This window comes from Marmota monax, unplaced genomic scaffold (genome assembly GCF_021218885.2).
Source record: "Marmota monax isolate L192 unplaced genomic scaffold, Marmota_monax_Labrador192_F-V1.1 WCK01_AAM20220418_F8-fsc00107, whole genome shotgun sequence".
In the NCBI taxonomy this organism is placed as follows: Eukaryota; Metazoa; Chordata; class Mammalia; order Rodentia; family Sciuridae; genus Marmota; species Marmota monax.
Window position 1 is genome coordinate 5,074,616 of NW_026693761.1, and position 18,952 is coordinate 5,093,567.

Below are 18,952 nucleotides of genomic sequence, written 5' to 3' on the forward strand. Positions count from 1 at the left end.
CTCTCCTGGGGCTACTATGAGGATCCAGAAACATAGTACTTGTAAAAAGCTGTTACAGAACTGAGCACATACAGTGTGAGTCACATTAGATGTTTTCCTATTTTCATTGTTCTCAAATCAAGTAAACCTGAATCTATGAACCTTCAGAGCAGTATTGTGGGTGTTTCCATTTGGCTGTGGCTTCTCTTGGAGCCAGTCCCCCAGGGAAATCCCCATAACCACTATCATCATCGCAAGGGCAGAATTGGACATTTGGTGTTGGACTCTTGTTAACAGCCTAGGCTTGAAGTCATGGCTAAGTCATCCTCTGTTTCTCACCTTGGACTTTCCATTCATTTTCATCAAAATTAAAATATGCATGTACAAAAGTAGACATTTGATATTTAAAAATTTATTGTATCTGTTGTGAAAAGAAAAGTACAGAATAAAGTAGCAAAGAGAGCTGCTTTAGAGTGTTTAGAATGGAAGACCATCTTAAAGATGGGCTCTGCTTAAAGGGCACTAAGGGCTATGACTAGAAGAGGCACTCTGTCCCCAACAAGGTTGCCATGATTTGGGATGTCTGGAGAAGTTGATGGAGAATATGGAGACAGAGGCACTAGGGGTTACAATAGGTTGCTCTTTGTTATTACAGCATGAAGTTTCTGAGTTCATGGATGAATTTGAAATCTTCTGCAATGAGGACAGAATAATACACACAAGAAATTAATGAGTCCATGCTCAGCAAGCAAGCCCAGCCAGGTCCTCAGCAGACACTTTCCGGGACAATAAACAAAAAACACAACACTATCCTGTTGTGCTGCTGTCTGTTAGGAGCTCTTCAGATTGCTGCAGACAGCTGTTCTTCTTAACAGATGGAAGGTGACGATGGCCAAGTAGACCAAACTCTTGAGAAGCAGGAGGAGGAAGGTCCAGTAGGCAGAGGTGTTTGTGAGCTGCAGCCTCAGTGTATCTAAGAGAAGTCATACAATTAATTTTGCCTGTTCTTTCACATGAAAAAAACAAAAAACCTCTTGAGGTAGGGTGCCACAGATGTTTGTTTTTGGTGACCTACACTGAAGTGACACTACCCCCACCAAACCCCAAAGGCTAATATCTACCACTTCTACCCAAAACACCAACAGCAAGGTTCAGCTTGCAAGTCCATTAACAGCCTCTGCCATACTCAACTTAGAACCTTCCCAATGCCAAAAAGTAAGGTTCATTTTTAATATTTGAGGTCAATAGGGGTCAAATGCATGTGTGATAACTAGGTTTTAGATTTTCTTCACCTCCAATATGTCTCTAAGTAAAAATAGTTGATCATATTCATTAACTACTAACCAAATGCCAAACAGTATTCTGAGAGCTTTGCATGTAAAGTTTTAGTCTTTAAAAAAACCTCTGAGAGAAAGAAAAAAATATCTTCATTCCCATCTACAAACTAATGATCTGAGAGTATGGATATAAGTAATTTTCCTGATGTTATGCTTTTATTAAGTGATAGTCCCTGATTTTGACCCCAACAATATGACTTTTAAAGAAGACATTCTTATCTACTCTGTGATTCCACATTTCCAAAGGCAAAAAACTACCTAGACATCAAAAGTTTAATCCTAAGTATAAATCTGAATTTCTGCTTTTGAAGCATATAAGACATTGCAGGTTATGCATGGATGTAATAAGACTATTAGAGGGACTAATCAGTGGAGTTTGGTGGTATTCACTATTGTGCAACGTGGGAGATTTTGGAAAAAGAGTGCACTATGAAAAATAAAAAGAAAGTTTTTGTGCAAAGTTTCTGAAAATATTAGGTTGTTGGGGCACACTCATCTTTCTTTTCTGAATGTCTCTTGTTGATACTCTAATATTTGGGGGATAATGACACATGATATCCTTTGAAGTTTTACAAGAAATATATGACATCATGTAACAATTAAAGATACTGACAGTGGGCCACAGTAGTTAATCAATGAGCCACAAGGACAAGTCTCTTCCTGTGGAAAATTCCACATACATGTTCCATCTTCATAGAATTAGACCTCAAGAATCGTTGACCCTGAGAGTACAAAGAGATCTCAAGAAATGTGTTCACATCTCTGGGCCCTTGATCAGGTGTGGGTTCCAGCCTCTCCTTGCCTGTGTGCCAGCTAAGGTCCATTCCAAGGGATACTGGGAACAGAGATAAGGTGAGCAGGGCTGGAGCCAATGCCTTCAGCCACCTTCTGTGTGCATATGAAGGGAGAAAGGGGCCATAAACTCGTACGTATTTTCAGTTTGATAAAGATACATTTTGCTACACATTCACATTCAACGTAAGTGAGTCTGGCATATTTATTCTCTATTGGCAGATAAGCAAAGTATTATAAAGCAGAAGTCCCTCACCCAGGTGGATACAACTGATGGTTGTGAGAACAAGGGGAACAGTCGGGGTCTGTGGTACTCTGAGGCCCATGCACTTCCCACCCCCACCATGTGTCCGTCCTGCCTCAGGATCAAGGCTTTGGAATTTCTTGCTCTGAGACTCTATCTTAGAGGAAGAATAGAAAACTGAGTAAATCTTCATTTGAAGGCATGAGTTGAAACTCAGGGTCTGGCTGTATGGCATGTGCAAATTACATAATTAATTTTAGCTGATCATTTTCATCTGTAAAATTGGAAGAACTATCATACCACTTGATAGGAATATTATGAGGAGGCACACAGAACACAGTCCAAGAACTTCTACACAAAAAGCATTAAGTGCCACTTTACTTTATTAACACCTATATAAAACTTTATTTTGAAAAAACTATAAATAACATGAACCCTTAAAAAAACTAGAAATAACTTGATATCACGTTTTTCCAAATCATTTGAAATAATAAAAATCTTTTTGTTGAAATAGTTCAGAGCATGTTACTGTGACTTTCATTTAAATCATTTCCTCCACAAATCACTAGTTGACTGTGTTAATGTATTGTCTAGAAATGATGAATTAATTTAATATATCACTCAATCTATTCTATAACATCCAATCATCTTTTTTTTCCTACCTAAAACCAGGGAAGTACAAAAGGGAAAAATGCTAAAGCACGACATGATAAAAAAATACACTAAAACTTACTGATTTCATCTTTAGAGCAAGCTTCAGTCCTGGTGACACCTGGCAGAAATGAGAGCAAGTACTGGTCAATTACTCATATCCAATATTTGACAGTGGAAGCATAAGTGTTTGTATAGATAGATATAGGTTTATGCATAAATCATAAATATGTATAATCAGTTCCATGGAGAGACAGGAAGACATTAAAAATCTGAGCCCCACAATTATAGAAATAATTGGTCTCAGGCTGTAATTAAATAGATATCATTCATATATAATTTTTCTAGTCTTGAAAAAGTAGAAGTTCATGCAAGATATTTTTTTTCTCTTTTTTACCACAAATGTAATATAATGTTCAAGATAACCTACAATAGAAAGAAGCCATATTATTCCAAATCATGCATATCTTGGGACAACTGTGCAGACCTCACTTATTGCAAAAACTAAGGGTCCCGGAGGATGAAGTCTTACTTGGAAAATCTGGACCTTGCATGGCAAAGTTCTTTGCATGTTCTGCTCTATGTTCCTTTCACTGATTTAAAAGAGCTGTTAGCCACAGGGAATAGTCTAAGAACGATTCATTTCCACGACCACTTTGAGCCATTTGGATAGCCGTTTAACACTCAGGACTATTCTTACTTTCCAAAGTCATCAATTGTGGCATTATCATATACTAAATTGCTAGATGCTTTAGAGTATCTTGTTTGTAGTTTTGTTTTATTTCATTTTTGGTTTTGTTTGCAGTGCTGTAGATGGAACCAGGGCCTCTCACATCCTTGGCAAGGGATCCATCATCGGGTTATATGTTGGCCTTGTTGTTTCCTACAAACCATTTAACAATTCTTAAAAAAAATAAAATCATGTGATCTTAATATTTTGCATGAAAAAAAAAGGCTGAGAAAGCTTTGGAAAACTTTCTCTCTCTTTTTTTTTTTTCCCAAAGACTAAGTCACTCTAATTAAATGGTAAAATAACAGGGAATGTGCTACCATTAAATGTAATGATATTTAAGAAGAATTTATATAATTTTACATAGATATATCATAAAAAATGTAATAACTCTTTTTCAAACAAGATTTCTAAAGCTGGGCAATGTGGCAGGCACCTGTAGTCACATCTACAGAGATTGAGTGAGGAAGGTGACAAGTTCAAGACAAGCCTGGGCAATAGTGAGGCCCAATCTCGAATATAAGAAAAATAAAAGTTTTCAAGGAAAAAGCATTAACATTTATAAAGTTCATATTTATATTTAAACATACATACCTTTATTTATAGCAGGAAAGAGAATCTCTTGATCAACTCCACCTTTATTATTCTCGTGTTTGACGATACACCTGTGTTCTTTATCCATTGACTCTCCAGTCACAGTTAGCCAGCTCATCTTCATGTATGTGTCATCAGTCTTCACAGTGTTTCCCTGCTGGTCTTCCAGAATCCCATCACCATCCTTTTCTTTCCAAAATACCTTAATAACATCAGGGAAAAAGTTCTCAAGAAGACAAAGATGGGTCCCAGCCTTATGGAAATTTATTTCAGCAACTGAAGGAAGAAAAATTGTGGGCTTGGGGGAAATGTCTACATCAGAGCTTTTATCTGTGGAGAAAATGGAATATCAATAAAAAGAATTACTAGAGAAACAGAAACATTACATAGTTTGGAAAAACCTAGTGCATAGAAATAGGAAGAAGAGTTGCCATTGAATTAGTGCCCAAGCTGGTCTTTCATTCCCACCTAGGTTGTGAAGTATTTAGTATTGTCCTTATTTACAGATATGGAGAGAGTTTCAAGAGATTAAGTAACTTCCCCAAATAAGAGTTATGAAATGGCAGAACCTGGAGGCAAATCTGGCCTTCCTCCTTTCTTCTCATGCTAAGAAGGGAATGACATTTAACTGTTCCTCACCAAGCTACCAACACTCATGAAACCACTTAATTTTTTTGATTTCTTGGAGTGGTGCATGTTTTCATGGCAGATGACAGGGAGGGAAAGAAGACCAGGCTGCTGTAGTGATCTGTCTGCAGATGAGTCTGTGTTACTTCTAAAGTGCTTCCCTTGCCCATCCTTTATCACTTGTGCTCACTGGCCAAGTAGCTCACATTCTCATGATATTTGGTTCTGTGCAACCTAGACTTCATTTAGCTGATTCTAGAATGCATCCTATTTATGTTATTTCTTATATGAGTAAACATCAGGATGTAGATTTTCTTTTTTTTTCTTCTTCTTTTTCCCTCTTTTTGTGAACAATATGCAATAATTAGTTTTAATGAGTATATATTTTCATTTATACTTTCAATCTATCAAGTTGATCTCTTAGTTTCAAAGACAGATCCCATGTCCAGTTCTGAAGTCCCTGGAGTTCTAGTTGATGTCTAACTAGCTACATAACATTTCACTTTCACATCTGAACTACTTCAAGTTTTGGGTTAGGCAGTATTTAAAGTTGCATCTCCAAATTATTCATACTGTCTTGAATTTAGAAGCAAAATAACAACATTGGTGTACCTTTTATTAAACAATTTACTGCTTATTTTCAGAAATGATCTTGTGCTTAATCTTATCAACTGATGTTCTTATCTAATTTTGTTTTGCTTTAAAAAAGATTCTAAGATATTCATTTTATTTTGGGTTTTCATTTGAAGTTCAGTGTGACTAGGAAGATACCAAGAATATTTTTCATATGTTATTTAATATAAATTGGGAGAGTCTATACATATCTGCATATCCATATGTGCCTCTCAGTATTTTTCCCCAAATTCACATTTAATCTACATGCTATTTAACTGTTTTGAAGCTCCATTATTCTATTTATCTTAATCTGCTGAATAAGGCATGTAATGTAATTGGTATAATGTAAAATTTGTGATTCTAGAGTTTCTTGCAAATATAATGTCAAAATATCAACCAAAGCATCATGTGTTTACAATGGTATATCATGTGTGTCTGGAATGTGAATTTGTTATATAATTATTTTTAACCTATTGACTAAAATGATAGATGTTGACTTTCTAATTGATTTTCAATTGAAACTCAAATGCTTTGCTCTTTGGGCTAGTTGAAGTGAGCATAATAATTCAAGGCCATTTCTTTCCTTTTCCTTCCTTTCTATTTCTTTTTTATTTTCAGTTCTGGAGGCTGAACCCAGGGGCACTTAATCACTGAGCCATAACCACAGCCATCCCCCCTTCTTTTTATATTTTATTTTGAGACAGGGTTACTAAGTAGCTCAGGTCCTCACTAAGTTACTAGGACTGGCTTTAAACTCATGATCCCCAGCCTCAGCCTCCCAAGCCACTGGGATCACTCCATACCATGCCCAGATCCCCAATACTATTATTTATTTATTTATTTGAGGAGTACCAGGGATTGAACTCAGGGGCACTCAACCACTGAGCCATATCCCAGCCCTGTTTTGTATTTATTTAGAGACAGGATCTCTCTGAGTTGCTTAATGCCTTGCTTTTGCTGAGGCTGTCTTTGAACTATTGATCCTCCTGCCTCAGCCTCCCAAGCCATTGGGATTACAGGTGTGTGACATCACACCCAATCTTACCTTTTATTTTAAGACAGGGTCTCAGTAGGTTGCCCAGACTGGCTCAGAACTTGGAAAAATTCTGTGTCAGCCTCTGGAATTATTGGGGTTACAAGCCTGCATGGCCATACCCAACAGGCAAATTCTATTTTTCTTCTTTTTCCAGGGCCCAGGACCAAATCCAGGGCCTTGATCAAGATAGGCAAGGGCTCTGCTGCTGACCTAAATCCCTAACCCCAGGCAATTTCTTAAGAACAATTTGGTTTCTCATTTTAGATGAAAAAGACTAAAGCTCCTGACTTTTACACAAAAGTCAGCTATAATGTCTATGTTTTTTAACATGCTGTTAATATAATTGGGTTATAATATACTTATTTTAATTTGGTTCATCTTGCTTTTAAGTGCACATAGTAAGATACTATATATTTCTCCACCACATGCTTTATTTTTAATTCAAAAAGCATAGTGTAGAAGATAAGATTGATTTTAAAATTCTATATTATAGTTACATAATTTGGGTCACTAGTCCATATCAACAAATCTAATTTTCATTTTAAGAATACATTTGTCCATTGGAATACATCTGATTCATTATAATACAGAAATTGAAACTCAAATGTTAAACTTGAAAAATTTCTGCACAGCACCCCACCATGTATTGCCTTTTTTCTCTGGCTAAGCTTGTTTTGTTTTTTTGAGGATAAAATGAATCTCAAACTTCTGTGACATCCTCAATGTAACAGTTGACTGGGCATTAAATAGAATATTTGATTGTAATGAAAAGTACCTTTATTGTGCTTTGAAAGACATGGTCCTTTAAAACTTCCCTTATAAATGTACTTATTAAGAGCGTTTCTCATGGTCAATTTTTGTTCAAGAAGCATAAAATGGCAGCAATTCTATTTTATTTAAATGACGAATAAAAGAATTACCATATATTTAATTATTTTTAAAAATGACAAAACCTCTTCAATTCAATTATTTATATTAATTTGTACAATCATGCAATGTGAGTTAAATTGCCAACTTGTTTGTATTTGAAGATTCAGCAAGATGAATTATGTATAAATTTATCAAATGTCTTATGCATTTTCTATTGAAAGTAAGATTTTGAATCTTTATTTGAGAATTTAAGTATTCTCTACTTTCTGTTTTTCCTTCATCAAATCTGGAGGTATGGTTATTTTATATTTAAATATGTATTTCAGATTTTTTATAAGTTTCAGACTGTATTTAATTGATTTTATATAGACCATTTTCTGTATGAATTTATTTTCTATATGAATCTTATTTGTCAGGAAAAAACTTTGTATGAATGTCTCCTAACAAATAAGGGTAAAAACCATTTTTATTGACAATAAAATACAGAATAAATAAATGATGATGATACAGTTATTATTAAGATAAAAATTATTATTAAGATAAAAATATTAAAATTCAAAGCATGTAAAACAACAACGAAAATTTTAAGAAACATTTTACTGTAATTTTTCTTGCCAAGTGATAAAAAAAAAGTCTGCTAAAGATAAACAAGGGCTGGGGATGTGGATCCTCAGCACCACATACAAATGAAGATGTTGTGTCTGCCGAAAACTAGAAAATAATTATTTAAAAAATTCTCTCTCTCTCTCTCTTTAAAAAAAAAGATAAACAAGTACCTCCAGATTCAATTTTATTGTGAATACATGTTAAGATAATCTTTTATAGGAACAGTTAGAAATATACCTGAATCCTTTTAAGAGTGTCTGCTTTATAGTAAATGTTTTTTACTAAAAACAACTTTCCATCATAGAAAAGGTTCTCTCTTTCCATTTGAATCAGAAAAATTATGGACTGAACAATATGCAAACAACTCTATTCACATTATCTCTTTCAATTCCCATGTAATCTTGCTGGGTTCATACTGTTATCCCATTTTATGGTTTAGGACACTGAAACCAAAGGATGTTTCTGCATGTCCACTAAATGGTGATGAATCTGGAGCAGGTGAAGCTCCGAGTCTGCCTTGGAGCAAAGAGTTGACTCCCTTGTCTGACTCTTAATCACGAGTAAAGGCAATGTCTCTACTCTATTGAGTCCATCGAAGGCTAATCTATAACAGTGGACATGGTCTCAGCGTCAAGTACTTGAATGATATTATTGCCAACATTGTATATAAGTGTTTCATAGAAGTCTACATGTACACAGAGTCAAACCTTATCAAAATATTTGCGCAATGTGTTCCCTGTTCTCTAGTATAAAACTTTCTTTTGAAATCTCTTGTAAGGTTACTACTGAAACTCTATCTCATTCTCTCTTTTTCTAAACATTCTTAGTCCTATTCCAGTTTAATCATTCCTTGCCTATCCTCTATTACCTTGGAAATAACATGCCCTCCAATACATACCTGTGGCAATGAGTTTTGTTCCACCACCGAAAATTTTCCAACCAGCATCCCACAGTGTTTTCAACCATTTCAAAAATGTTAAACGAGTTTAGTGTCCTTCAAATTCTAGGGTCAACATGATGTCCTGGAATTCCTAAGAAACCAGAGACCAGGATTCTGGTCTTGGTTCATATTGCTCATAACAAGTTCTGTGACTGAGCAAAGTGACTACCTTCAAGGCGTTTGGTTATTATTATTTTATTGTTATTATTATTTGGTACCAGGGATTGAACCTCCAGGTGGTTACCCACTGAGCCACAACCCAGTCCTTTTTTGTATTTTATTTAGAGACAGGATCTTGCTGAGTTGCTAAGTGCCTTGCTAATCTGCTGAGGCTGGCTTTGAACTCACTATCCTCCTGCCTCAGCCTCCTGAGTTGCTGGGATTACAGGCAAGTGCCACAGTGCCCAGAAAGATGTTTGGTTATTTATCCATTAACAATGATGTGAGTGTAAAGCAATTCAACATTGCTACCAGTGCTGAAGTGAGACCAAAATGAAACAAGACATAAAAAAGCAATTGGATTAAAAATACCATAGAAGCAGAGAAGGGTTTATCATTATCAGCTTCATTGTTATCAGTAGCTATGACTGTGCTCCAAGATGGTATTGTAATTTCAAAGGACCAAGACTTGCCCTTTTCAATAAGAATTCAGCATTTGGGGTTGCAATTAGATTTAAGGCAATAAAGGAAAGGTCATTCCTCTGTCCTCAGTTTGAAGTCTACTTTGCTCCAATATACCTGGAATTGCCAAAGCCATCATCATAGGAATTGTGTATTTCTCACTCATCTCTTTTATCTTCCCCATTAAGACTATGGAAGGGAGCCCTGGCTCACGCTAGTAGGTGCAGTGAGTAAGTAAAAACTCTTCCCTTGTATCGTCCAAAATATTGGCTTTCTTCTCAACTAGCAGCACAACACATTGTGAATTCCTAGTTTTCCCCAGAATGTTCAGCTTCAAACAACCTTCCTTCAGTACATGCCAAAGTATGACTTGTAACTGCTGGTTGGGCCCTTAAAGGAAGAAGATGACCAGAGAAATGGCAGGCAGCCTGGTTCTCAAAGCCATCTTAGGTCACTATGTGATACCTGCCTGACCCATCTGCTAAGGGACCCCTTCTGTGCATAACATTAGATGTCATGAGCCCCACAGCATTGAAATAGTGATGGTATATAATGGGATTCTTCCCTCTATTTGTTAGAATAATTGTTAATAATTGTTCAGTCAAGCACTGTGGCACATGTCTATAATACCAGAGACATGGAAAGCTGAGGCAGGAGGATCACAAGTTCAAGGCCAGCCTTAGCAACTTAGCAAGTCCCTAAGCAATTTAGAATCTGTTTTCAAGCAAAAAAATTAAAAAGGGTTGAGGATGTAGCTCAGTGTTAAAGCGCCTCTGAGTTCAATCCCTAGTATCCAGAAAAAAAAAAAAAAGGACCGTTGATTTTTCATATCTCTTCTAAAGGATTGGTGCATCGATGTCCTTTCTAATTCTAAAATAAAAAATATTGTATTTGAAAATTTTGTGTGTGATTCTTTTTCCATTTACAAAATAGTATGTGTTTATTATATTTTTCTTCTACCTTTCTGCATAGTTTTACAGATCCATCCCTTGGGGATCCACAACAATATAAATTCCTTGTTCATATCTCCCATGCAAGCTCAGGGAAGATACTCCCTCTTAGGAATTGACTGCCCACTGTGATTAATGACCACACAGGAGCAATTCCAAGAATTTTGTGCCAGAATCTGTCCTGAAACCAATATTTTGTTAGTATTTATATGAATACATAAAAATCAGCTCAACTGACACCGGAAAGAGACAAAGCTCTAATAAAATCAGATTTTATTAGAGTGGTATCAGGATTTTAAGAACTCAGTCCACTCTCCCTGGGCAGCTTGGGCTATACCTGTTGTCTTATATGACATTTGTTGTAAAGTCTGGTTTTATCATTTCTCAGGATTTGCCAGAAGCTTTGAATCTCCTCCTTTAAAGGAGTCCATCAGTTCTTGGTCTGGAGTACAACTTAGATTTAATTAATATTTCTTTAATTTTCAAAAAGAAACAATAATAGTAATGTCATTGGAACATTTAAAACGCATATTTGCTGTGATTTATATTTGTGACTCATATGAATGGAAGGATGGGTATCTGGATTAATTATAATTTAATGTCTTTTTGAAATCTAATTCCCATTGATAGTAGATTTGATTTGTTCCAGAATATGAATACTTACTGATGATCTCTTAAGCTATTCACAGTAGAAAGATGGCACCTTTTGATTTGAACATTCCCTTGCAGTTTCTGGAACATTGAATATTAACCCTGTGCTGCTCATCAGAAGACCCTAACTGGTGGGCATTTTTGTAGCTATCCTGTCATGAGTGACCAGGCAGCTCTGAGTCATGCAATTGAGGAAGGAAAGTCAGTACAGCTGCAATAGCTCTTACCAGCTTCTGTATTTCTGGCAAATATAATGCAGAAATAAAATTGAATGAAATGCTATAAAAACAGCTTGCCATTCTGTACAAGGAACCTGAGAATAATATCTTGAAGCTTTAGTGAATGCCTATGCAATAGGATGTCCTAGAGCCCCGATTTTTACCACAGTTACTAATCTTATAACTAGGAAAACAAATGACCATAAGCCTCAGTGTCTTCATCTATGAAATAAGAATAACAGAATCTCTTGTCCTGGGCTGTTAAGCAAGGAGGGAAGTCCTGAAACTCTTTAATGTTATGGTACTGGGCCATTTAATCAAATTCTTCCACCAGATACAATACAGATTGGATATTCTTCATATAAAATGCTTGGGACCAGAAATGTCAGAGATTTTTGGATTTCAGAGTTTTAGATTAGGGATGCTCAACTTGTATGTAAAACCATGAAGAGTCTTTCCCTACACCTTGGACTGAAATGGTTTGTGGAACTTGCAAATTCCAGTTTTTCTCCAGGCAATGCAACCGAACTCATTGCTCCATAAACTGTGACTATTCTTAGCCTACCTTCTAAAGGATTAGAGAAATGAGAAGATGGAATAATTTATACTCTAAATTTAATGTTCTAAAAGAATTACATATATTTTTATTGTCTTTAGTCATAAGATTAAAATTAAGAATTTAGATTTTGCAGATTAGTTAGAGATAGCTGAACCGTGATTTATCTCATAATATATAGAAGAAGCAATTAGTCAAAATCCATTTTAAAGACTCACTTCAAAAACCTTATACAAAAAAAAGTATCTTGAGGCAACAATATTTACACTAATAGTCTACAGACATGGTTCCCCAAATTTTAATTTCTAGCCCTAGGCTATAATTTCTGTGTTTGTGCATTCTAAATGTACACATTCAATCTGCTTTCTAACAGGGAAGGGAAGAAATCATGTACAAAGTAATTTTGTTTCAATATCCAGAATCCCAAAACTATGAAATTGCTTTTCCTAACCTGAGGCCAAGAAATTGGAAGAGTCAGGAAAAGTTTATTGCATTTTTTTCTTCTACAAAGCCTGTATCTATTTTTAATTGCTAGAGTAAAAACAGGAAAAAGGTTACTTACCAGAGGGAGAAACTATGAGCTTTGTACCTCCTCCAAATATCTTGATCCAACCTTCATTATACGACCACCCGGCACAGTAGTACATGGCTGCATCTTCTTTTTCTATAGAAAATATGGTAAGGACTGAAGATGAAGTTTGAGAATACTTTTTTGCCTCAATTTTGTTGCCCTTTCCATTCAAGGAACCTCGAGCTGGGGACTTTATTGAAGTAACTTGAATCAGATGCTCCAAAGTCTTATTTGGTTTCTTCCAGTACCAGTGAATGGCTTCAGTATCAAAACTTGTGCTGGATATCTTGCAATTTATGTTAACACTTTTCTTTATTTCTTTAGAAACCGATATTTCGGACTGCTCCACCTTTGACAATCCAAGTCCAACTGTGAGTTGAAAAGGAGAATATGAGAATATGAGAAGAAAACATGAAAAAATTACTGTAGTCACTCATCAAGAAAGAACGAAATGGGCAGAGTGACTTACCAGCCCAGAAGGAGAGGAAGGTGACAGCTTGCAGCAGTGACATGTTGACTTCCAGGCTATGTCCTCAAGAAGTGGTAGGGACCTGGTGTCTGGATGTCTCAGGTCAGTGTCAGGAGGGCGTGACCTGAACTGGGAAGAGGGAAGGAAGGGGTGTGTTAGATGATTCTTGGGCCCTTCAGTGTTGACTGCAGACTCAGCACCGCGCTCATCAGTCCTGCCTTGCATATATTAAAATAGGCCTAGTGGTCACCATAGGGCTCTTTGCATGAATGTGGAACCAGAAAGGGCTCTAGTTTCTGTGAAAATGCCCAGGAGCTATTTTATAAACTCTTTTTCTCAGCATCCTATTTTTTCATATTGCATATTTAATAAATATTTTCATAATAGCAAATATTCAAAAGTACTTGCTATACTATTTGTTTTCAAAATGTTCTCCCCATTTTTAACCTTGGCTATAGTCATACAGTTTAAATACTTGTAGTTGCACTTTAGAATTGAAAATACTGAGGTACAGAGAAGAGAAAGGGTTCCAAAAATTCACATGGTTGATAAGCAGAACATGCTGATGAAGATGCTCATGAAGAAACTCATAGAAACAGGATAAAAATGGAAACAAAAACATCCATGATTGCATAACCAAGACCAACAACTATTATCAGAATGGTGTATTCTAGATTTTCTTTGTAGGTATATGGATATGAAAACATTTCTGTGGATATAAACATTTATACTCAGGGTTTTGTATTCTTCTGTCAGTACAACAATAGCACCGGAGCATTTTTCAATGTCTACATCTATTAGTTTTCCATCTTTATCACTTAGGAACTGACTAATGGTTGAAAATTTCTTGACTTCATTGTGTCAGGATTGCTTCCTCTGAAAAGAGATGCAATAATGATATCTATAGTCTATTTTCAGTTTTATTAATTATTATTGCCACTATAACTACAATTTAACATTTAGCTTCCCCCTCCTGTCAACCACTTCATTTTCCCACCACTTTCCTCCTTAAAATGCTTTAGTGGTTATTTTGAAGCAATGACCTGCATAAGTCAAGGGAAATCATCAAATATTTTTAGTTATTTCTTTTTTTTTTTTTCACGTCAAGGAGCTGCCCTTTGCTATGTTCTTTTCTTCAGCTAAGCTTCTTCACTTTCATTTTGTTACTTCCATGTGGTTTCCTCTGAAATTTGGGTATATGAGAGCTCTTTTAGTTCTGGATGGTGGTTGTCCCTGACCTTGTTTGTAGCTTTGTCAAATACCATATGTGGCAGACGTGAACTCAGTCTCCACGGGGCCTCTGTTGGAAAAAGGAAAGGAACTGGTTGGCTCAGATGGCTACATTTTCCCTCTGAAGTAGCTGCCCCATATTCTCTGTTTTCCAATAAATATCACTTCTGAGGCGCTCAATACTGAAAGCTGAGTATGGAGGGAAGAAGTCACTAATCCAGAAGGTCCATGGGCTACCATTAAAAGAACTCATGCTACTCTCACACAAGTGTTTTTCCCGACTATGGAAAGATAGTAGAGAGGGACACCAATGGAGTCTGCTTCCTGGGTCTGTCTGCAGGCATTGGTGTGGGGCTGTGGGTACTGATAACACAGGGGTGTCCATAGCTACACTGGAACTCACTAGGTCCCCAGTATACTCATGGCTGACAGACAGGTCCTCCAGACCCTTCAGTCCAGTGGCCGTGTGCCTGTGCTCTGTGTAGCTGGATACTGTTGGGTGCTGTGGGGAGTGTGTCTAACTTGTGGAGCCCACACCATCTCCCTATACCTAAATAATGATGGTGAGAACATATTTGACATTTTTCTTTTCTATTATGTGGGATGAATTCATTCTTTCACCAAGAATCATAAGATGAGAAGCTCCATAAACACAAGAGTGCATTATGACTAAGAGGGGAAATGACAGACAAATGCCTATTTCAGACACATATTTTGTTCTTTATGAATTGTATGAAATAAAGATTTGAACAAATGCAGACTATTTTTTATTTATTATTGTAAACACTGTAAAAATAGGTATTTTGATTTTTATGTTGTGTAATTCTCTATACATGAATAGGTTGAATTCATTTTGAACATTCCTTGGTGCAGTAACTTGCTGGCACTTGAACACTTTTGTTAATTATATTTTGAATTGGCACTGTTTTTATTTTTCCCATTTTTCAAATGGGTAAATAGAGGCTTTGACAGAACAAGCATTTTGTTTCAGATCAAACAGGAATAAGTGGCAGAACAGTACTTTGTCCCAGAGTGTATAATTACAGAAGCTGTGTTCTTTTTTTTTAATATTTTAACAAGACACTTTAGTTCTTCCATATCTCCTTCCTATTGCGTATTTCACTTCTTTCTTTTCGGGGCTCTAGATTGCACATTCTACTATTCGTTACAGGAAATAGTTCACTTGTGCCTCCTCCATGGCTTGCAAAGACTCATTTATTCCAGCAAATATGTATCAAGGATCTGCCAAAGTCCAAACTCCATGCAGGAACTGGGAATGTCACAGAGACTAGATAGACAGAGGTCCCTACTTTGTAATACTTGGATTCCAGCAGCACATCCATTATTCTTAACTCATTTGCTGCAACACCTGGACATAAGAGTCACACTCTGAATCATCAGGAGTGCCCTCTCTTCATTGCAATTCCCTTATGATTCAGTCAGTGTCATCCACACCCCCCTGGAGGTCTTAGGATAAAGGAATGATAGTCTCTGATTCACTCAGACTGTTTACACAGTCTTGACAGAAGCCTTAATCAGGAGGAAATCAACACAAGTGGCATTTGGAACATTCCCCCAGGGGAAGAGGATGAGTCCTTGCTACCTGCTGTGTCCTCAACAGCATCCAGCATTTTCATCTGTGGCATCTGGGATTTGGACTCCTCTGAATCTGCTGGTGCACTAACAGACCTGAACTTACCACTGTTGACTCTACACCAAGCCCTTGGGATGCAAAGCTCCCACTTGCAGCTTGTCATCCCAATCCCATACAATGTGTTTCCTGACACTTTCAGCACCCCTGTACCCTATTAGAGACCCCTGAAGGCTTTAGATCTCCTCTGCATACACCAGGGGGAAAAAGTGCTGGGTTGGGCTGATATTTTTAAATCTTCCACTGTTGGTGAACCCTGGCAGTATTGAAGAAGCTCAACATCAACTGAAGCTCTCAGATTCTCCCCAGGTCTATCTTGGGCTCTGTTGGAGTTTCTATCACTTCTGAGCTAGGGCACTCTGGGGATAGAGAAAAGGAATGGCCTTCATTCAATTCTTTGCCTTTCTAACTCTTCCCATCATCTCATAGCACTTCCCAGCTAGAAATGCCACCCTTCTCTCTGGGTGAATGCTGACTTCATACCCTGAGTTTATCTTATCTAGTACTTGCAGTAAAATTTTATATTCTTGGTTTTGTGGGATTGTCTTTTAACTTCTGAATGGAGGTTCAGACTTTAGAAAATCATTGTTCTCTTTTAACTGCACCTGATTTTTAAGCCCACTGTCATTCAACTAACTGATCAAAGGGGTTTGGTTTAGTCACATCTTCCAGGGTTCTTTTTGTAAAAAAACAAACAAACAAACAAACAAAAACACACAATTACTTTATTGATTTCTTACTGCCAACTAGCATTATTTCTACTTATGCATCATTAAAAACAAAGGATTATTCCTTAGTATTTTTAAGTGATGCATTATATAACAAAGTTAGAACTTAAAATGCACCCTGATTAATTATGTAAACTGGTAATTTTTAAAAATAGCATAACTAATAATTTGGTTCCTTTCTTCATAAAATGGAAATTTAAATACTTCTCCTGGTAGTCTTGAGGTTATCATTATGTTATTAGTGCAAAATGTGGCACATATAGTTTCATCTAGAAAGGTATATATCCTACACACCTTACTTAAACAAACAAAATGTGCATAAAAATGCATATAGTCAATGCATGATAGAAAGCATGTTTCAAATACAAGGCAGCCCCTCAGGCCACCATATTATTTAGGTTTTACATTATCATTTATGGCATTATAGATTAATTATATATAACATACTTTTATACATTTTAACCCTGAAGAAAAATAATTGGTGCTTGAGAAAATTATTCCAGGTACCCATTTGGTTTGTATCAGGAGAAAATGAATCTCCAAGAGTTTACTGTCTGCCAGGTGGGAACCCTTAGCTCGAGTGGGTAGATCGGATATGCAATATATTTCACAGTGACTGTTTCCCACATCCTGGCAATGCTGCTTCTGCCAGTCAGCCAGATGGTAAAGCACATCTGGAATTACCCTTGTATGTGGTTTTACCTTTTTAATTTTTTCTTCTTTTCAACTGTGTTGCTGAATTTCTTCTGATCTCTCCAAAAGCCTTCTATTTTAATTATTCATAAGTCCTTTCAGAAAATCCTCAGATAGTTCCATAAGTGGAAGTTCTGGAGATGGAAAATTCAAGGGAGGAAGTTTGGGTATTGGAATATCCTTCGCTTTCCCAATATTTACTGAAAATTTCTGCCAGGTTGAAGAAGCTATAGCAGTGTCTGAATGTGGTGGCAAGCTCCATAACTCTGACTTGTCTACAAAATCAGCATCCACGTCCAGCTCCTTATCTACTGGATCTTTTAGAAGTCTGGCTTTTTCAGCCTTCAGTTGTTTATTTTCTTTCCTTGATCTTTCATCCTCAGCCACAAGGAACTCCACCTGCCTCTTCAAATCTGCAATTTTGGTTGCCTGCTCTTCGATAATTGTTTTATCATCCTTCGGGGTTTGCTTCCAATATATGGCTCTGTTGGCTCACTCTTTTGCTGAAATAAAAATAGTAGTGTGTCTGGATCCCTGTCAAAGACTCCCTGAATTTCAGGGAGGTGTTTCTCTGTAGAAAGGCTGTACTTCTGAGAAAGAAGGGGACCCTGGCCCTCTGCATCCTCAGCAGAGGGTTTGTGAGATGACTGAAGGTGGGTAGCTACATCCTTGTCTGTGTTCTGAGCTTTTGATCGTTCTTCACGCTTTGCCCTTTTCCACCTCTCCTGGATGAGGAGGAGCTGTCATGTGGCTATCCCTTTGTAATTCCAGTGATAAATAACTTGGTCAGCTTCATAGCATCAGAAAGATATGCCGCAGCCTTCTTGTGATAAGAAATAGCCTCTTCGTATTTCCCTGCAGCTAATAAATGGTCTGCTCATCTGCTCTGCTGATGAGCCAGGTTGAGAGGTGCTTCCATTACTTCCATAGACCCTGCAGGAGCGGCAGCCTGAGGAAGGGGAGCGGCGGTGAGGGCACATGGAGGGGAGTAGAAGAAGAGTTCGAGGCAGCCTTGGAGACAGCCGCCTCTCAGTGCGCCCAGAGACATTGTGGTCTCTTCCAGGGTTCTTAAATGTCATGGTTTAGCCTTAATAATGAAGGGGCTACATACAGGAAACATGACTTACAGAGGAGAGTAAAATGAGGAAAACTCTGTATTTCCAAAACATGATCCTCATTTCACATCCAAAACACCAGTTTAAGTTCAGGCTGTTGGATTTTAATCCCTCTCCTTATATCCTATTCATGACTTCTGATAAAGGAGGTTCACAAGAACCATTTTCTGTCCAGTAAGGAGAACGGCCCTGAGGCAGAATTTTCCAGAAAGGAAACTCTTCCAGTTGTGTACCCTACATGACCTTTGGCCATGACTTCTCAAGCAACAGTTCATTCGATTTTGGCCAGACTCTGCTGGGCTTGAGCCAGCCCACATTTGCCTTCAAATGCACAGTGTATTCTTATAAATTTAATAAACTGAAGGGTATTCAGTGTGGCTCAAGGGTTCTACTGAAATGTTATGACCTGTGTTTGAACAGGTCACTGAGCCTCTGTATGCATCAGTTCTTTCTTCCATCCATAGGCTTATTTTAGAGT

General features: G+C 37.1%; 1 pseudogene and 1 gene segment (V, D, J or C); both read right to left on the bottom strand.

Annotated features, from left to right (window-relative positions):
• Positions 1-371: 371 nt before the first annotated feature.
• On the bottom strand, positions 372-13,210 carry LOC124103945 (T-cell receptor gamma chain C region DFL12-like). The segment is given in 5 exon segments: positions 372-952; positions 3,086-3,124; positions 4,328-4,657; positions 12,580-12,957; positions 13,058-13,210. Coding segments are annotated over 5 exon segments (933 nt in total).
• A 3,269-nt stretch (positions 13,211-16,479) lies between these two features.
• On the bottom strand, positions 16,480-18,385 carry LOC124103947 (nuclear receptor-binding factor 2-like; annotated as a pseudogene).
• Positions 18,386-18,952: the final 567 nt, after the last annotated feature.